The following is a 21,940-nucleotide window of genomic DNA, read 5'->3' as shown; positions in this document are numbered from 1 at the left end:
TACATCTATGTGGATGGAGATTTCCATCCATGGATTTACCTTCTGTGGGTGTTTGTTGAAGGAGAACATAGTCTACTCCATTGAAGGAGGGTAGAAGCATGACTTGTGAAATGCCGTATTTGACAGGGTCATTGATGTCTCCATCATACATCAAAGACATAACAAAGTAAAAAAAAAGTGCAGAGGATCTTTGGCCAAAAATCTTTCACTGTGTCACATATATAAAGCATTGACGTGCCTTGCGTTACCCTGTGTCAAATAGGTGTTACATGATTAAGCATGGCATTCAAATGCATCCACTTATGCATTTTGATGCAAACCCAGATTTACTAAAGACAGTAAACATGGGTTTGCTCTACTGTAGAATGGTGTGCCTTCCTAAAAGAGTTGTGACAAAGAGAAATATCTTACTTTCTGCTTGTTATTTTCTCTTTCCATTCTGCAGCACATATAGAAAGAGGAATATGCCTCTATCAATCAATCAATCTAACAATGGTTCTTGACCCCCGTTAGGGTCTCGAGGCACTGGAGGGGGGTTGTTCAGTCGAAGAATCAGGTGTTGAGGTCCTTCCTGAAATGAGGCAGTGAGGGTGATTGCCTAAGATGTAGCGGTAGAGAGTTCCAGGTCTACGAAGCGAGGTAGAAAGATCCTCCTCAGGTTGAGTTTTTGCAGATATTTGAAATAGTGGCAGGGCAAGGTCGGCAGAGCAGAGATGTCTGGTGGGTGTATAGTAGGAAAGGCGGTGGTTGAGGTATGCAGGTCCGATGTTGTGGAGGGACTTGTAGGCATTCATGCGGAGCTTGAAGGTAATTCTTTAGTTGATCAGGAGACAATGAAGGTCCCGGAGATGTAGCTGCGAGGGGGTATGTTCAGGATAAGTCTGCCTAGGAGTTCTGGATTCTCTGTAATTTCTTTTGGAGTTTTTGGGTGGTTCTGGCATAGACTGCATTGCAGCAGTCGAGCATGCTGCTGACGAGCACCTGGTGACCATTCTCCTGGACTCGGTGAGAATCCACTTGAACATTTTCTGAAGCAGATGAAGCATGTGGAAGCAGGAAGATGCGACTGCATTAATTTGATTTTTCATCAAGAGTGAGTCATTGAGGATGATGTTGATTTAAGGTGCGTTGTCCATGGGAATGGGGGGTTCCAAGCAATGCGGGCCAATAGGAGTCATCACAGGTGGATGGGTGAGGCCCAGGATGAGGACTTCAGTTTTTTCAGACTTGAGTTTGAGGCAGCTGTCCTTCATCCTGCGGACGACTGCCTTCATCCTGTTGTGAAAGTTACTCTTAGTGGCTGGAGGTTAGTTGGTGAGGGAGCGAATCAGCTGGGTGCCATCAGCATAGGAGAAGTACGATGTGGAGTCCGTGGCTTCTGACTATGGTGGTCATTCTGACCCTGGCGGTCTTTGACCGCCAGGGCGGAGGACCGCGAGAGCACCGCCGACAGGCCGGCGGTGCTCCAATGGGGATTCCGACAGCGGCGGTAAAGCCGCGGTCGGACCGGCACCACTGGCGGGGTCCCGCCAGTGTACCGCGGCCCCATTGAATCCTCCGCGGCGGCGCAGCTTGCTGCACCGCCGTGGGGATTCCGACCCCCCCTACCGCCATCCAGATCCCGGCGGTCGGACCGCCGAGATCCGGATGGCGGTAGGGGGGTCGCGGGGCCCCTGGGGGCCCCTGCAGTGCCCATGCCACTGGCATGGGCATTGCAGGGGCCCCCGTAAGAGGGCCCCTACATGTATTTCACTGTCTGCTGCGCAGACAGTGAAATACGCGACGGGTGCAACTGCACCCGTCGCACAGCTTCCACTCCGCCGGCTCGATTCCGAGCCGGCTTCATCGTGGAAGCCTCTTTCCCGCTGGGCTGGCTGGCGGTCTGAAGGCGACCGCCCGCCAGCCCAGCGGGAAAGTCAGAATTACCGCCGCGGTCTTTCGACCGCGGAACGGTAACCTGACGGCGGGACTTTGGCGGGCGGCCTCCGCCGCCCGCCAAGGTCAGAATGAGGGCCTATGTCTGCAAGCAGGGCCATGTAAATGTTGAAGATGGCGGGGCTAGGAGAGAAGCCCTAAGAATCTCCTCAGGTGATTTCTATAGGTTCTGAGGAGAATGGTGGGAGCTTGACTCTCTGGGTTCAGCCGGTGGTAAAGGAGAGAATCCACTCTAATGCTTTGTCATTGATGCTGAAGTCGTGGAGTATTGTGCACAGGGTGTGGTGGGAGACAGTGTTGAAGGAGGCAAAAAGGTCCAGGAGGAATAAGGCTGTGGGTTTGCCTTGGTTGAGGAGAGTGCAGATGTCACCTGTTGCAGCAAGAAGTGCAGTCTCGGTGCTGCAGTTGCTTCTGAAGCCTGATTGTGAGGGGTCCATGGTTGTGGTTAGTTTTGATGATTTTGGTGAGTTGGCCATTGATGACCTTCTCAATGACTTTGGCTGGGAAGGGGAGCAGCAAGATTGTTTTGTCTCTAAAACTACCCTGCCTGCAACACGCTTCCCTTGCACTATGGCACAAAGCTGCTTGCTGTGGCGGTAGGCAACCTAAAATGCACCAGAGCAAAGAGGGAGCAGAAGTGCAACATATCTTAGTTCTACCTTACAAACAAAGCAGTACAGCAAAGTGCCTTACTGCATTGCGTTGCATGACAAGTTAGTAAATCCTCGCCTTAGTGTCACAGCATCCCCACAAACATTAGTACTTTAGGGACTATAATGCATGATTTTCCCAGGGCTTTGCTAACGCATGCAGACTCACCCAGGGTGTTATCCCAAGCCAGGGTAAAATAATATCAGAGACAAGGATAGTCAAATAACAACAAGCTGGGGAATTAGAGGCAGACACAATAAACACATCAGCACAGTAGAAAGAAACTGTCAGAGTCAAATGGCACTTCTCATGGGAGATGGAGCACTCATGGTTGACTCCCATAGGTAGGATATTGACTACAGTTGGACGAAAGGCAGCCAGTCAGGGAGAGTGTTGAGAGGCTGGACGGTGGTGGTGCTCTATTGACAAAAACTCAGAGAGAAAAAGGGGAATGTGAGAAACATTACCAGAGATAGAAGAAACATTTATTTTTCATGGTCCGAGGAAGAAACATTTATTTTTCATGGTCCGAGGACCTGAGGACAGAAGGACAGAGCTATGGTTTGAAAGGAGGTAATATTGGGAGAGATTACTAGGTTATACAACTATAGCAACATTAATGAAATCCTGGGAAATCAGGGGAACTCCAGGCAATAAGAGACAAGGAAGGTGAGAATCATTTAAATCCCCCCTTTGGCCCCCTGTAAATATTATATAATCACTGAAGGAGAGAGAGCTGTCAAGCAGGCATCCAAGGTGGAATAGGCAGTGACTCCTGTCTCCTCTATCTGCAGGCGCAGAACCAGCATAAGTGATTTCACTAGAAATTAAAAAGAAAATGGATCAGTTATCTAAGGTAGTAGAGGGGGAGTATAATGTTTCCTCGTCTCCTTTCCAGGTGAGGAACCAGGTTCACTTTGCTAGGTGGTGAGACATCATTAAAGAGAGAAATATTAAGGTGGATTGCATGAGATACTCAAGGTAGGCCAGACTCTGAAACACGCTTTGGAAAAGCCAATAGGTCTGGGTTCTTGCATTGCTGCATATTTATAGAAATTGCTTGTTGTTCTTCCTGAATCAAAAGCAGCAACCTGAAGTCTTTAACAAGGCTGAATTCCCACAAGACATTACTAAAGGGCCCCCTCAATTGAGAAGCTTCAAAAGTAGTCCACAATGCTGCAGTCAGAGCCAGCTGTTGACAAGTCATACACAAGGTTGCAGTGTTCTCAAATTCTTACTAGCTGGCCCTCTGAAGACCAATGGAATAGCCTAACATGACTTTCACAAGGTTACAATACTTCAAGTGGCTACTAGGCATGGGCCTAATTTTAATTACACCAGCATAAGTGGAATAATTCAGTAATATTGCATTAGCCTTGTGATGCATAGTTACTTATTTTACTGGCTACTAGATGTACCTTTCGAGGCAGATCCAATTACTTGACAAGGGTTCACAAAGTTGCAGCATCTCAAGTTGTTACAATTTGCTTTAATTTAAATATTGGCCTGATCCATACTGGTGAGAGATATAAGGTAATCATGTCACTCTTTAGAGTTTAGAAACTAAGGCCCTCATTACACCCCTGGAGGTCGGTGTTAAAGCGGCAGTAAGACCGCTAATAGGCCGACGGTAAAAAAAATGCCATTTGGACCACGGCCATTACCACCATCCAAATATGCCACTTTAACACACCGACCGCCAGGGGGGTAACATCTGTTGGGCTGGAGACTTCGGTCTCAAGCCCGGCAGCCGCCACAATCCCACCCTCGGGATTCCGACCCGGTCTACCGGCATGGTTTGCGTGCCAAACCTACCGCCACGAAAACCATGGCTGTAGGCCCAATCAGTGCCAGGGAATCCCTTCCGTGGCACTGATAGGGGTCTCCCCCGCCTACCTCTTCAGAGTCCCTCCCCGCCCCACCTCCCTCTCTTGCCCCCTCACATAAACACACGCGCACCCATATACACACATGCACACACGCATACCCACTACCACCCATGCATGCACACATACATACCCACACATCGCAACACACACCAAAATACCTTGTCATACACATGCATTCACAACACACAACGCTCACAATCACTCATCCATGCATGCATCCTATGCAACTCACACCCTCATGCACGCATACCAATACATACACACAACACCCCCCAAATACACCCCCCCACCCATACACACTGCTCCCCCTACTCCCCTCTCCGGTAGGAGAACCCGACTTACCTGCTTACAGAGGGTCCTCCGGCTGGAGAGGGTCTGCGGCGCTGCTGCCAGCAGCAGCGTGCGCCAGCAAAACACCACCAGGCCGTATCATTGCTAATGATACGGTCGGCGGTGTTTTGCTGCCATGGCGGAGGCTGCTGACAGCAGCATCTCCTTACCGTCGTCAGCCGCCATGACCGTCGGCGTTGTTCTGCCAGCATTCTGGCGGAATTAGCGTCGGCGTTCATGATACCGGTAGACGGCTGGTAGCCATGGCAGCGGTATGTTGGCAGCCGTCAAAGTGGCGGTAGGCGGTCAATACTGCCAATGTTGAAATGATGGCCTAAGTATTGGGGTCTCTTGAAACAACTACACAACAGGTCTCTTTGTATGACAAGTTGTCTGCAAACAAATATCACATGCAGTATCTCATCATTTAACATCAACCTTGTGAACTGTGACAGATACTAGACCATGTTCTTTTTTTTGTTCACCAGCTCAGTTTGTTTCATTAGGGTTTTTGTTTTGTAAGCCAGAGAGCAAGAGATGAATATAGAATTTGAGTTAAGGTGCAAGAGGTACTAGCATATGTAACTCAATCCCAAGTGGGCCTAATCTTCAAACTGATGATCTTTCCCTTTGGTTTGTAGTATTGTGTTCTGTTTAGTGTTCTCATAAACCTATTGAAATCCTTGTTAGCATGCAGCTGATGATAAGTGGTTATCTGGTGCCGAGCTTCAACAGAGTCTAAATATTCTTGACATTCTATCCTTTGGCCCTTTTTTGATCTTCACTTCTTTGGATGTAGATGTTCAACAGCTGATGACAGCACTCTTTCTATGACAGAAAATATAGTACGTGCATCAATGAGGATGAGGCAGTATTTCCCATCTGGCAACAGGAGAACGTCCATAATTACTTCCTTCCTGGGTTTGGTGCTCTTTCCTTCAGTGAGCATAAGGGGGGGGCACTCTGCCCCTCCCATGGCTTAGCACTGTCTGCAATCAGTCGCAGCCTGCTCTACCAAGACATCCATGTCAGGGAAACATATCTTCTCCTTGATCTTAACCTTCATCTTATGTGTTCCCTAATGCTTTATTGTGGCAAATGTTCAAATCCGGTGTCTTCTGTGGTAGGGGAGGACGATCTTGCATCTTCATAAAAAATGATGACTTTAGTGATGCAAATCATCTTTAGTATCTTCCATAGTTCTTGAAGTGGGTTCTGAATAGCATTTTCTCTGTTCTGCGTATCTGCAAGGAATGGCTTCCATGGATTTGTTGTGGCTGCTTATATTCCTTTCTGGAGACATACCTTGGAGTAGGCTGTCTGCACAAGGTAATCATTGTATTTTACTGTTATTTATCATCACTTGTGAAGGGGCAGGGCAGTTTGTTCTGAGTGGGGTGCTTTGACAAATAATCTACAGGATTGTTACATCCTGGGGCCGTATTACAGAAGTTGTAGGGGGGACTTTCCCTGTTTGTGCCGGGCGCACCTGTTTGAAGGTTTGCAGTGGCAGACACAGGGAAAGTGCACCTGGTGTATAATAGGGCCCCTGGTTTGTATATCAGGGAGACTTCGCATTTTTCCAGCTGGAGTACTCATTTCTTAGTGCAGCAGGTCCTATGAAGAGGAATATCAAGTATTTGTGATCTGCGACTTCATTGATGTACTGTCTGTTTAGAAAGGGTGGCTCCTTTTCAATGTACTTCTTTATTGCCTCTGACAGGGCTATGCTCTGTTGAAAATGCAATGGGACTCCATACACTCATGCTTTTTCCTACATGAGGAGTGGGCTGTCAAATATGATGTTTTTAGTATTTCGATTAGGGTTGAAAACCTTCATAGTAATTAAAAAAAAATCCTTTATGAGTTCAAATGCATTTTACTGCCACTCTTCCTACAACTAAAGGATTTTCACTTTGCTCACTGCTCTTAGGAACTCAGATATTGTTTCCTGGTTTGGGGTAAGTCTGCTGCAGTAGTTTGCCACTCCTATAAATCTCCCAACTTCAGATGCATTTTGTGGAGTGCTCTTGAGGTCTTCACTGGACCAGAAACAGGCATCCTGGGACCGTTTTCACGGTATCACCCTTCATCACTGGGGGTGAATGTTTGATTTGCTCTGCATTCCGTCCATCATCTGTTCTTTTTGCATTTGTCACCCCAAGTGGGAAGGGTATGCCCAGACGTGGGTCCCGTGCTCACTGCACCACTGGATTCAAGCTACCCTAGCTGATGAAGGGTGATACCCTGAAACCAGTCCTAGGATGCTTGTTTCCGATTCAGGGAGGACCTGGCTTGGTGGTTCCGGCTGGACTGTTCCCATGAGGAACAGGGTCAAGACTGATTTGCATACGGCTGGGTCTAACCTGGGGTGGCGTGGTGAGCAAAAAAACGATGGAATAAACCCAGATCTTTGTGACTGGGGGTGAATGTTTGATTTGCTCTGCATTACGTCCATCATCTGTTCTTTTTGCATTTGTCACCCCAAGTGGGAATGGTATGCCCAGACGTGGGTCCCGTGCTCACTGTGCCACTGGAATCAAGCTAGCCTGGCTGATGAAGGGTGATACCCTGAAACCGGTCCTAGGATGATTGTTTCCGGTCCAGGGAGGACCTGGCTTGGCAGTTCGGGCTTGACTGTTCCCTTGAGGAACAGGGTCAAGACTGATTTGCATATGGCTGGGTCCAACCTGGGGTGGCGTGGTGAGCAAAAAAACAATGTATTAAACCCAGATCTTTTTGACTGGGGGTGAATGTTTGACTTGCTCTGCATTCCGTCCATCATCTGTTCTTTTTGGTTTGTCGATGCTGCCATGTTTGATGTGTGTGGTAAATATTCCTGACAAGGGAGGGGGTGAACGACCCTTGTACCTACAGATCTCGTCATGGTGGACATTTGTTTGGGTCAAGCTTTAAGTTTACCATATTGACTCAGACTCATAATATTGAGCAACAATCCTGTGTTGATGAGAGCTATCATAGTCAGCGCCTGTGTCTGACCTGCACATTTGATTGGTAACTTCTCGTATCGGCTTCATTGCTGAAAGGGGGAAACAAGCTCCTCTTCGACTTCATCATCAAAAAGGTGCCCTCCTGAGGTCAATTGGAATAGAGTGCTTGATCATCACTTGCATTTGACACAGTGTGTCGCCAGCAGCTGATCAGGGACTGTCTTTTGAATATCTTAGATCAACTTCCATCCCCTCAAACCCCTGCAAAGTTGTTTGCTCTGCAGCTGTTTGAGGGTGTCAGGGCAAGGTTATTAGCTGCCCTGCTATGGTCATTATCTCCCAAACTCATATTGGTGATGATATGATTTACTCAAGTCTTCAGATAGTGTCACCTATTTTATGCATCCCTAACTCCTAAAACACTGTGGCTAGACTTGGCCAATCTATGGCTAATGCTATCATGCGTATTCATTGTGTTCTTGCAGCAGACACTGTGTACATTTAAGTACTGCCTCTTATGCACATATCAGGCATTGCTGTATCCTGTTGGTGCAAGCAGGAAACTGCAGCGTATTGCCTTGTTGCCTCATATGATTCGAGGTAAACTCTGTCAGGATTGGAGCAATTCATATATCTCTCTCTGAAGGCCTGCAGATGAGGACCTACCCCAGCAGCAGTAATGTGGACTTCGGGGGGACTCCTGCATATCCTGTACTGCCCGCACAGGAGGAGGCAAGCAGCATTGGTGTACCTCTTGTGACTAACAGTGCCAGAACGGAGATCAGTCTGGCTGTGCTCATCTCCAGTATGCTCCAAGCATTTGGCACAACCAAGGATGGCATAGAGGTGAGAGTGGTGTGCCACCGTGGTCTGAGCCTGTGCATTCAGACCACTTTTATTTATAACCTGATGCACAGCCCCAGTGTCAGGGTGCAGAGATGCATGACGATGAGGTGAGTGAGGGCCAGATGGCATGCTGCATACATATGGTGAAGATACAAGTGTGAGTGGCACAAAAGGCCACACATTAAATACGTATACAACACCTACATTCTCTCAAATGAGACCTATTTGCATGAGTTGAGTGAAAAAAGATTGTGTAAATGATTCCACCTTACTAAATAATAGATATACGACAGAGTATTGCTTGGATATACGTCATCTAATTTCAAGTGAGATCTTGTATCTTACTGTAGCAGTAGTGATGCCAGAAGGCCACTCAATAAATATAATCAGCAGGGATGGCCCCAAGGAATGTGGGTGGCTTCAGCCTTCAGGCTGGATATAAAAGTTCAAACTTTTAACACATCATCCCCTGGGCCCCTGGACCCCTTGAGCATCGTGGGCTTGGTAATGAACACACTCTCCGTCTACTCAACCAACATAGTTTTTTCACGAAATTCTGAAACTTTCATGCCATACCCCACTTTCCCACTGTTTGCACCTGGTTTCTTTCGGTGTGAGGATTGCACACAAATGCCTGCCATGCTAAAGCCAGGCAGATTTGGCTCAGCATGGAATCCTAGAGTTGTTTTTGCTGTTTCTCTAGTGATATAGATTATCAGAGGTGTGGCATTACATAAGTCATTGGCATTTTGTCTTTTTGTCTTGTGATGTCAACTTTCAACACAAAAAAACTTTTACACATGAAAGTTAATTAGACTTTTTATTTGTATCACTTACCATGGAGAATGCCCCACGCTAAAGTTTAGTAAATCAGGCCTTCATATTACTGTGTTAGTACCTATGCTGTACCTTCACTATAAACAGTGTGATTGTAGAAAAAATTGATGCATATCTTCATTGTACATCATGGTGTAGGTGCACAAAATGTTCATGATGTGGCTTGAGGTTGCAAACCTCTATTTATTATAGTTGAACTTGCTTACACCCAAAGTGGATCAACCCTTTCCCCAAAGTCAGGGCTTGATGGTAATTTTGTGCATTGACATCATTCTTTTGGGGTGTATTGTGAACTGTTTGTATCTCATGTAACTTTGTTTACCCAAGTGCATGCCTTTCAATAAAAAGTCTTGTGCCAGCAGGAGACTAGCTTGAGTAGAGAATGGGTCTTTGTGAGTTATTTTCAATGTGAACAAGAGTTGTTTTTTGTGTGAACCAATGTCCCGTATGTTTTATGCTTCCCCTCCCCTAAAAAAAAGATGTAAAATGCCAGCAATTCAAATTTGTAATTTTGAGACATTTTCAAGGAAATTTAGATTTTTCTGGTGCACAAATTTGAATATTTACGGGTTTCTTCCAATGAGAAAGAGCTTAGGAGTCCATATTATAAGTTTGAGAAAAAAATGCACTGCCAGCTGTTGTGTTCATTTGTCCATAATTTGGGGTTTCTGTGATGAGGAGAGACATCTGAGATGATTATCTCACACAGGTGATGCGGGCGGTACCACAACTGTGAGATCAGATGACAAGGGTAGAACCTAAAAAGGAAAACAGAGTGGGGTAGAATATGAATGGGGTAGAATTTAATAAGGTTTTGAAAAGGAAAAAGGTAAAAACAGAATTTTCTTTGGCTATGAAGGACATCACGTTGAAAAGCCAATGAAGCCAAAGACCAAGAGTCCCAGTCCCAACCAGGAAAACCAGAGAACCCGGAGAGGATGGAAGAGCTATTGAAGAACTGGACGCCTCCTGTATGGCTCAGCAGGACTGGTGCAACAGAGCAATGAGTCATGACCTCAGTCCTAAAAAAAGTCAAAGGAAGACCGAATTCTGCAACAAGAAAGGGAGTAACACTGAAGGACTCAGACATTGAGGAGGATCCAGAAGAAGACAACTGATGGCAACATTTTCCTCCAGCAAGAAAGGCAGCCAGATGAGCCGTGGGCCAAACAAGCCTTCAGGAATGGTACAGGGTTGTCAGGGTGGTTTATAAATGATGGCATATCTAAAGAGTGATCAATAAATACACCCATGAAAGTATGTTTGATAAGAAATTCACATTGGTTGTTTTGAAAAAGCAACATAACTAAGGCCTCATTAAAAAGTAAAAAGCATTAAATAACAAACTGGAGTAGGATAAGAAGAAGATAAGAGGAAAGGTTTGTTGAAAAAGAAAGAAAAAAGTAAATTACAACAAGGTGTTTTTTGAAAACAAAAATAGAGATTTCTTTTGTATTTCTTCCCTTTTTTGATTTTATAATTTTCCATTTCTGCTCACCTTTGTTCTCTTCCATGGACAACCTCCTGGTAGGTGAAGAACTCCTGCAGTGGAACCAGATCAGTATGATGAAAAATCAAAAGGTAATCTAGCTTTGCATGCTTGAAGAAATTAAATAAAAAACGGGAAAACAGAAGATAATAAAAACTAACCATTTTAAGGTGATTACCGAGTTTAGATCCACCATTGAAAGTCTTAATTCAGCATGTGGCTGATGGACAGAGGACTTTGCAAGTGGTTGATGGACAGGGGAGTTTACAAGTGGTTGATGGACAGAAGAGTTTACAACTGGTACCAAGCCTTCCCCTCATTTGTACCTCAAAGCACCTCAAGAAGAAGCTTCTAGCAACCCTCTGCTCTCTCTTATGAAAATAAACGCTGGCTGTATTTCATCTGTGTAAAAAACACCCATAGAAGCTGACCGGGCTTCCAATCTTTGTTCAGAGACAGATTCATACATTCCTCTGGTGAAAACAATCTCAGCCTTGTGAACTCTTATCAAGTCTGCACCCCACATATGTTCAAGCACTGTCTTATTCTTTGTAAGTAAAGAGAAAAACAAGTTGTATATGGAAAATACAACAGGGCACAAAATGGAGTCTCTCACACGACATGGGGGTCGATGGTCAAATGATGGTTAAATGTAAATTGCATCACGCCCCTCCACCTCTGAATAGCTCCCTCCCTGGCGGACTTCATGAGGAGACTCAAAAAGTGGCTTTTTCGATGGAGACTCCGCCCCCTCAGTGTCTGGATGACAGTGCTGCACTTTACAAGTCCGATGAATGAGTGATTGAATCCTAGTGAAGACCCAAATGACCTCTTCACAAATCTTCAAAGAATTATTCAAAGTGCTGCTTGGCCCCTTGAGAGATGAAATCATTGTAATTGCTCTGGGAACAAATAAACAGCACATGATTATAGAATTCAATTTAGATTTAAAAGGTTAATGAAAGAAGCTGCCCAGGTCCTGTTTTACAGACTTTGAGACTTTGTTGATGAGTAGTTAAATCCAGAAAACTCCGCTGTGGAGGAAATAGTGAATGTGATGTATTTAGAACAACTTCTAAGATCATTACATCTAATCATAGACAAGTGGATTTGTCAACATCATAAGGTGACTACCTGGAGCAATCATTAAGGTTGTTCCTTCCACAGGGCTCAAGACTGAAAGGGGAATCTTGAGGCAGTAATTCCTAGAAAGAAAAATGGATCTATAGAGATAATTATACAAAACTAATAATAGAAAAGAACGAGAAACAGGGAGGAGAAATAAAATAGCAATTACTCTTCCTCAGGCCCTCAATGTTTTGCGTGTTAGGCAAAAGAGCATATACCCAGGAATTCTCCCTGTTAAATGAAGGAGACCTTACGGGCTGTATAGTAATTGATAGACACTTGCACTATAAAGAAAATACTCCTAAATCATTGGAGAAAAGAAAAGCATAATAATAATAATTCTTTATAAATAAGAATAGTTGATGTTTTCTACCAAGAGCATTTTTGCAGTTCCACTGAATGAGTTAATTCTATGTATGAAAGATTGTACATCTGTTGAGATAACTTTCTTTTTTTTCTCATTAAGGCGCAGATGAATGTATAAAATGTCCTGCTGACCAGTGGTCAAATGAGAAACATGATCAATGCATTGAAAAAAAAGTTGAGTTCCTCTCATATGAAGAGCCGCTGGGTCTAACACTTGCTGTCACCGCTAGTTTGTTAACCTTCATCACTGCTGCTGTCCTTTGTGTCTTCATCAAGTACCGAGGCACTCCCATTGTCAAAGCCAACAACCGTGGTCTCAGTTACCTGCTCCTCGTTGCACTGCTCCTCTGCTTCCTCTGCTCCTTCATATTCATCGGCAGTCCTAAAAAACTCACCTGCATGTTACAGCAAACTGTATTTGGGGTCATTTTTACCCTTAGTGTCTCTGCTGTTTTAGCAAAAACAATAGTTGTTGTCATTGCGTTCAGGGCAACAAATCCAAACAGCTCTGCAAGGAAATGGCTGGGATCAAAGACACCAAGTTATATAATCTTCTCAGGTTCTATAGTTCAAGTTCTTATTTGCGCTGCTTGGATGTTGACATCCCCACCTTTTCCAGAACTTAATTTTTCTTCATACACTGAGAAGATCATTTTTGAGTGCAATGAAGGGAACACCATCTTCTTCTACTTCATGCTGGGATACATGGGCCTCCTGGCCACAGTCAGCTTTATAGTGGCCTTTCTCTCAAGGAATCTGCCTGGAAGCTTCAACGAGGCCAAGCTGATCACCTTCAGTATGCTGGTGTTTGTCAGTGTGTGGATCTCCTTCATCCCAGCGTACCTGAGCACACGCGGGAAGTACATGGTGGCCGTGGAGGTGTTTGCCATCCTGTGCTCCAGCGCAGGACTGCTCGGCTGTATATTCATACCCAAGTGTTATATTATGCTGCTAAGGCCAGAGGTGAATACCAGAGAACATCTCGTTGGTAAAACAAGTTATAGTAGCAAACAGTCAACTTTGAGTAGCAAACAAACAAGGTGAAATCCACAACGGATCCTGCTGTAGTCTTTGAGGTTTAGTTTTACGAAGAAGTAGCATGAAGAGCAGAAATCTAACAAATTCTTTTTAAAATCATGTTTGTGATCTGTGGACATATCAGTATTTATTGCAGTTGGGCATTTAGATTGAACAATGCAGAATATAGACTTCCATAGATAGAAAGATACATTTCCTTGTTTGCATATCAGTTATAAGATGTATGTATGAGATGTATGAAAGGTAACTGACTAAAAGGTGGATGCCACATAATAAATCTCATATAAATAATGAGGTTGCAGGAGTCTGTTAGAACTAGCAATAGTAAATACCTTCCTCTAGCTTTAAAGATTCTGTTTTCATGCTGTCAACCGCCTCACACGTCTATCCTCCCTTCACTCATTTCACACCGTCTGCTTAGTGCATGCGTGGAACACCCATTATTTCTTGAGCCACTCCTTTTCAGTAGGTAGAGCACACCTGGATGAGTTTTGATCACTCACAAACACTCCGTTGCAGCTACTCGGACCCAATAGAAGTCTATATCCACTCTTCTCCCTTTGAGTGTCACACAAGGGTCAGTGCCTGGGCATCTTCTAGTCTTTTTCTTTCTCACATCATGTTTATTCTGGTGTTAGTAGAGGTTGCTCTGTTTTGATAGTTCAAACCTAACATGCATGAATACATCTCTGACTGTCTCACAGCCTCAACTCACTGGTTATGTCTACGGTCACAGATGCTGTAGTCTTCTAAAACAGTAGCTCCATTTGTTCTACCTCAGCTGGCTGACTCCATCTCAATTCCCCCAAACTTTTGAAAATTAACATCTTTTGCATAGCATTACCAGAGATTTTTTGCTCAACTTTTCTATTGGCCTTAAAATCCTGTAAACATTATCTCTGCTAATATTTGGTAAGTGCCTGTGTTCCCCCTTTAAACATGGTGAAATTAGTATCCACCTGATTTGCACCTTTATCATACCCATAGGTCCCTACTATATGGCACCCAGAGCCTGTAATTTAAATGTCATCTTTCGGCAGCAGAACCCAGTTGTGCCCCTCACTGCAATGACACAGCAAACCCGACCCCAGGCCTACAATTGTAGCCTGTCAGTGCACTTTAAAACTGCCAGTTCAACCTGTCAAAGTAAAACCTTTTGACAGTCCTAAACGTTCATTTGAAATTTTATTAAGTCACCCTTAAAGTGGGCCTTATTGCTCATAAGGTAGGTAGGGGCAATCGTATTTGAAAGTAGAGCATATCAAAAATGCAGTGTCCTTCGGGTGAAAATTCCTAAGAGCTATTTTCACTGCAGGACAGCTGTTGCTTCCATAGAAAAACATTTATTCACTTTATTACACCCTGTAATGATAGATTGAGGTTGGTGGCCGCTAAAACAATATTTAAGTTAATCTTGTTTTTATAGTTAAACAAAATTCAATTGAATAGTAAATTTGGATGTTGTCTAACTAATGGGCTTTTAAAAAGCTGCCACTTTGCTGCCTAAAACCTTAAAAGGCCTTCCTGTAAGTGTTACCACTGTCACCTGACAGATAATGGCTCACCTGTGGTAAGGTATGAACTGCTCCCATGACAGCAACAAAGGGCATTAGGTATGGGGAAGTGTTGTCCTTACCTTGACAGGATGGCTTGGGGGCCCTGCCCAGTGATTTGATAAGCTTCAATGGGCCCTTCCCTATCACAGGCTGATATAGCTCATACCTGTGCCTTCCCCCTCTATTATCCTGTCAGTCAGAATTGCACTAATACCCAGAGGAAGAGGGAGCTGCCCCAGAACTTGTTTGCAGTAACCACAGGTAAAGGGTTGCCATTTCCAAAGCCACACATCTATGTGGGCACAAGGAGTTCTGATAATGGGAAGAAAGATTTTGCCATGTTCGATTTATGAAGTGAGGGATATTGTGGGATGGATTACAATAAAAGACAAAGAAACTGCTGCACAATTGGGTAGAGACACCCCTAGTATCTTTTGTCCCATTGGTTAGGGGTACAGACTCAGTCTGGGCATAAATCTGGCATCCTGTGTATCCTTGAGAGAGCACTCCTAGACCTGAGAAGAATCAGAAGAAGGACTGTCCTGCAGTTTGAAGTACCACAAGGAAAACTGGATCTACTTGCCTTGAACACAGAACCCCAGAAGTGACTCCAAGGGTCAGTTGGCTTACCTCCTAACTGAGCTGCAGGGCTTCAACAAGCTTCTGAAGCCTTTCCCAAACTAGACCTAGCCTGCTCCCCTCTGCTGGCTGCTGTAGAAGTGAGTCCTGACCACCAAGTACTGTCCTCAAGGTTATGGACACTTGGTTGTGGTCACAGTGTCCTCAATGCAATTTGCCTTACCAACTACTACATTTGGCATTCATTACCAACACAGTAACAGAACCACAATTCCAATAATTAATATAATTACAATACACTCCCTCATTTATTTTAACAGAGAAACGTCACTTATTAATTCCCTCTAATAGTCTTCCTGATGGTCTCCCTAACTATGCTTCTATCCCTTTTCAACGTTCTTAGGCACACCACCAAGTAGAAAGCAGTATTTAAAATACAAACACTACTACACAAAGCAATTCACGAACTGTTGCCTAGCTATGCTGCTGACACTATTACAATACTCACTGTAATGTAACCTTTGGATTTTCTAATCTCAAACTTCTGACTACGCCTAAGCCAATTTGTGCCTTTTACACTTTTTATGCCTTCCACCCTGTGGGCCTTTGAAACTTCTTGCCATCTGTTATTGGACCGCAGACTGACTCATGGAGTTTAAAACTGAGCTGCAAGACCACCTATTACAAGTGATAGGATGTTTACAAACAGCTGCTCTTCTGCAGACCTGCATGGAGCACTCTGTTTAGAACAGCAATCCATCCTTAGCAAGAACTGCATGGTGCCCTTGTCCATCACGCACACATAAGGGTGGAATTTATCATGAGCAGTCCGCCGTTGCCATGTATGCAAAATAAATCTAATCTTTCTGTGCCTGTGCCAGAAGCTATCCAGCACATTTCTGATCTAAATGTTATTTAGCTGTTGTTGAAATAAGATAGATGGATAGGTAGGTGGATGGACAGGCAGACAGACGCACAGACAAATTCTGCTTTTAACCTCTGGTAGAGAGGTCAAACACCAGAGGAACAAATATAGCATTTCTAGAAATGTCCATACTGAGATCACCCCTCCTTGCCTGGCTGCATATGTTTCTTTCTAAACATAGAGTATCATCTCTTCCATGTAAGTACACCTAGCAGCATTGTGGCTCTGCATGTGTGTAGGGATAAAAAAGTGATGTTTCTCTCTGTGGTACTTCAACTGACTCAAGAGCTACTAACATGGAAAATGACCCCCTTTTTTGCATTACCAAGATGTGGACTTTCTCTACAGGACAATGATGTGTGCTAGCTTCCTACTGAAATTGGCTGTACTACCTTTTTGTTGAAATTGACTGTTTTGGGTTGCTTTCTCTCATGATGGGGGGGTGCCCTGCCTTGATTGCTTTGAAATCGGTATCTTCATTTATTGAACAAGAATAATTTCTTCCTTCTCTTAAGGCTGCTGCAAATTAAATGTCTTTTGACTCTGTCCTGATGAAGGCTCTCTGTATTTACCTCTCCTTTGGGGGTTGAATTGTTGACACCCTATGCTCTATGGACAGCTGCCTTTGGCTCTTTTGATGGGACTATTCCTTCAGTCTTTAGTGACAAATTATACAATGCGTCTCTCTCATAAACACTGTGTAGCCTCTGAGTTATTTAGTTTTATGTGTGTTTATAATTTGGCACTTTTTTACCATGTTTTACTACTTGAGCAACGTGCCATATCACCTTTGTTTGCATCACCTTCCAATTGTTTATGTTTAAAGTTATAATAATACTTTTGTGTTTTATATTCTCATTGAGTACCTTGTCTTATAGTTACTGTAAATACTGTTTGAAAGTTTGTTAATGTTTAAGGGTCAGTACTTGGCATATTTTGATATTTCCTCCTCAAAGAGTCCATGTTCAGTTTGTATATAAACAAACCAAGAGGAGCTATTGTTGCTTAATATTGTTGTACAAATATAGCACTGAAATGGACTGAACTGATTAGCTGCTGTGCATGTTTATATTATTCGTTTCATTTCACCTTGTACTACTGTGATTCAATAGTTAAAAATGTACTTAGATGCATAGTAAAGGATGTCTGTTGGCACCTCTTCTTCTGCATGCACTACAACAGCACCATGGATGACGTGTGTGGTAATCCGGTGATGTGCTTCGCCATGTATAGGACACGCTTCTTTGGCCCTGCCTAGAAACAGCCTTCCTACCACTGGGGAACATTGAAGAGAACCAGTTGTTTCCCACACCACAAAGGAACACTACAAGGCTGGTAGTATGCCCCTGCCCCTTGATCGATCAGCGACTTTCTACTCTGGCCAAGACCAGGCCCAAGATTTATGCCAACAAGGGCCTTTAAAAATGGCCACTACTAGCCCCCACCACATACTAGTAGTATTGGGTTAGCAAGCAGCAAACTTGTTATGGGACTCCATGACCCAATGCATGCTTGCCATCATCCTCCCATGGTTGTTGAAATGGGCCATCTCAGGCATCTTGCACATTCATCAGCACAACTGAAATCAGCACTAGAATGGCCATGTGACATCTGACCCTCCACCTGACCTCATGCTACTCCAATAAATCTGCTTACTACTAAACCTTGACTTTTCACAGAACCCTTAAGTGGTACTTACCCAGCACTGTGGAGCATAGTGGTAAAGAAATACAAATGGAATTTCAGTTCAGCCCCATTGGGGCATGGAAAGTCATAAGAGCCAGAACCACAGAGATGTGCTCAGCAGGTTGGGCCACCTCACTTACCTTCTACAAATCACCCAGCACCTCACACACTCGGCTGACAGGACAACCCTTGCCCATCACGGTGTACTTTGAGGTGCATTTCACTACAAGTATGGCCGTACCATCATTCAACTTTAGCTAGGTGCACTCTTCATCAGGCAGCCATGGCCTACCTAGCCACTGAAAGCGAGCCCTCTCTAAAAAAGAAAACAGTTCAAGATACAATAAACAATGACTCAGCAAATCTGAGTGTTCTACACTCTGCATGCAGGAGCTTTATGACTTCAAACACAGACAAAGTGATGAGAGGAGTGTTTGCAACTTGTTTACCCAGTGGCAATCACTCAGGCTTGCATTCCAACTCGTGCTGTTATCCTCAACATGCCATACAGTTTGGACCTAGCCAAACTGTGGTCCAGCTTAGGGAGACCCTTGCCTAGCTGTTCATGATGGTCTGCTTGTATTTGGAGCAGGGTCACAAGTGATCTACATATGACAGGGTCCAAACTGAGGTGGTATGGCGGGCAAAAAACCAAAGGTTTGGAATGCTATCTCGAGCAGTTGTCAGTGGTTAGACTTACTGAGAGCGTTCCTTCCATCACCTTTTGTATGTTTCCTTAATCACTTCAGCCACAAAGTGTGGTAAATAATTGAGGATGCACCCAACAGAAGAACAGTCCTCTTCATTTCTATGAAAGCAGCCATAAACTTGATATTTTAACGTCAACAGCTACGTAAACAGACTAGAGTAGAACAATTTATCACTTCTACATCAACAAAATATTCCTCGCAGCCCTCCTCTTGGCACTCTGAAAGGGCTCCTTCATGTGCTCGCATACACACCCATCCCACGAAGAGCATCATCTACTTCAGACCAAAACCACTGCTTATCAAGGTGACTTTGGACTTTATGGCCTCACCAGCACTTGCAACTCTGGACCCTTCATAGGCCCCCAACCCATCAGCGGGGCTAAATTAAGCCCAAGTCAAATAAATATCTGGAATATATGGTAGACACCAGTGCTTCTCTTCATATTATGTAGTGGAACCCCATCACTTTGCACTACGCCGCTGATCGCAGAGAAATGCCTTACTCAAAATGCTCTGAAACAACATCCCTTCTTAGCATGCAGCATTTCCCATGTTCACTGAAAACTGGACAAATATCTACTGAGAAAATCCAACCTAGACTCCAGTGACCTCACCACTTACCGTGCATCTACACCAGTGGCGGCCGGCAGTTTTAGGAGGAAGGTGGATTAGGCAGGGCACACAGACACACACTCATTCTTTCACACACAGACACGCACGCACGCATACACATTCATGAACAACACTCATACCATTCAAACATGCACGCACGCACCAAACATTCATTTTAAAACATCACACACACTCATTCTTTCACACACGCACGCACGCACATCCATTAACAACATTCATAATATTCAAACATGCACGCATGCACCAAACATTCATTTTAAAAGATCGCACACACTCCTTCTTTCACACACACATGCACGCACATCCATTAACAACACTCATAACACTCGAACATCGCACGCGCACCAAACATTCAATTTAAAACATCACACACATACACCCACACTTACCTTCAGCCTCCAGGTCCCAGGAGGGGTGGGACTGATGCCTTCCCTCATTGGCTGACCTCAGGTCAGGGGACTGCTGCCTTCCCTCATTGGCTGACCTCAGGTCAGCCAATGAGGGAAGGCAGCAGTCCTCCCAGCCTCGTCACAGAGTGGGATGGGGTCAGTGAGACTGCTGACCCCACCCCACTCTGTGACAAAGTATCACTGATTGACACTTGCCCTGGGCGCTTCAGGGCTTAAACCTGAAGCGCCCAGGGCGAGTGTCAATGGGTGACGATATCCTCGTCACCCAGGGGAGGGCCTCGAGGCACCTTTGCTGAGCCGAGGAGGTCACGCTCATAGGAGCTGTGACCTCCTCAGCCTAGCAAAGTTCAGCTCAGGCAGCCAGGAGTCTGCGCAAATCGCGCATGGATCACTCCTGGCTGTCTGAGCTGAAAATGAAGAGTGTCTGTCAGGCTAGCCTTTGTTCAGCCTGACAGACACTCTTCATGAGGGGCAAAAGGTGGGGGGGGGTGTGGCCCCTCCACCCTAAAGGATGGGCCGCCACTGATCTACATCCCTCTTCCTCAAAAAGATAATAACCAATTACAGAACAAAATCAAATTTACCACAACTGTTAGAAACGGGGTCTCTAACCGACAGTGAATTGCAGCCTCTCCAAGTGCGGACCCTCAATCTAGTCAGGGTAACGAAGTAACACAGCTAAGGTAACCCCTGCTCACCCCCTTAGTAGCTTGGCTCAAGCAGCTAGGCTTAACCTAGACACAATGTATTAAGTATTTGTACACAAAGACACACACACAGTAACACAGTGAAAACACCACAATAGGACTCCACATTAGTTTAGAACAATAGCCAATATTTATCTGAGTAAAACAAGACCAAAACAACAAATCCAACATACACAAGCAAAGATACAGATTTTTCAAGATTAGAGCTTAGTATAGTGCTTAGAAACACAATAGCTCCGAATGGGGCTATCAGAACATCTTGACGGAGTCTTTTCAACAGTCCGATACCATACTCAAGAGAGTGTGGGCTGGACACGGAGTCACACGGACCTCCATGTACAGTACCTTTGCAAATGAGAAAGAAACAAAGATGTTGCACAGAGTTGGGGAGGTGAAGCATCACTGGGGCCAGTTCAGCATCAGTTCCATACTGCCACCATGGGGGTGAGGCATCAGTTCTTTACTGCTAGGCAGGGGAGGTGAGTCGTTGGTTCCTTATGGGTGCAGTGGAGGTGATGCGGCATTGGCAGCCTGCCATCGGTTCCTAATGACAAGGCACAGTCGATGAATACAGCAGGTTAAGATGCGAGGCGTCTACTTTGAAGTATCTTAATCAAACTATGGTGCCACAGGTGCTGCAGTGGGGTCAGAGTTGGGTGCCATGGACATCAAGGTGATGCAGTGGAGTTGGTCCTGGAGTGCCAGTCGCAGTCATTGTGCTCAGCGGAGGCCATGTCGCCAGTGCAGGCAACTGCACGGAGTTGGTCTGCGGCAACAGTTCTAAAGTTGCTCTGGAGTCGATGTACTTGTTTTTTCTTGGTTACACCAGAACTCACTTCCAAAGGCCCAGGAACTGGATTTGGCACCAGTTGGCAAGTCAGGACTCTTAGTAAGAGAGCGTGGGCACTGGCAGGTGACAACTTTGCTATCCCTGAGACTTCTTAACAAGAGGCAAGCTCAGTCCAAGCGCTTGGAAAACCTTTGGAAGCAGGATGTAGAAAGCAAAGTCCAGTCCTTTCACTCCCAGGATAGAATCAGCAAGCAGCAGGCCAGCACAGCAAAGCGACAGACTGAGTGGCAGTCCCTCCTGCAGCATCCAGCTCTTCTTCCTGGCAGAATGTCCTCAGTCCAGAAGGATTCTAACTATGTGGTTTCAGAGGTCCAGTACTTCTTCCCATTTTTGTCTTCAAAGTAGGCAAACTTCCAAGAGAAATGTTTGTAGCACATAAGACCCTGCACTTCCTTGCCCGGGCCCCACACACATTCTGGGGAGT

The 21,940-nt window shown here is 44.9% G+C and overlaps 1 protein-coding gene across 1 annotated transcript in view; it reads left to right on the top strand.

The window, feature by feature from the left end:
• Positions 1-13,466, top strand: part of LOC138249015 (extracellular calcium-sensing receptor-like) — an 87,574-nt gene extending 74,108 nt beyond the window's left edge. The window contains exon 6 of the mRNA XM_069203072.1: positions 12,523-13,466. Within this exon, the coding sequence (XP_069059173.1) occupies positions 12,523-13,466 (944 nt within the window). The remainder of the gene's footprint in view (positions 1-12,522) is intronic.
• The last annotated feature ends 8,474 nt before the right edge of the window (positions 13,467-21,940 follow it).

This window comes from Pleurodeles waltl, chromosome 8 (genome assembly GCF_031143425.1).
Source record: "Pleurodeles waltl isolate 20211129_DDA chromosome 8, aPleWal1.hap1.20221129, whole genome shotgun sequence".
Lineage (NCBI taxonomy): Eukaryota > Metazoa > Chordata > Amphibia > Caudata > Salamandridae > Pleurodeles > Pleurodeles waltl.
The sequence above is the reverse complement of the archived record's forward strand: the minus strand, read 5'-3'. Positions and strand labels throughout refer to the sequence as shown.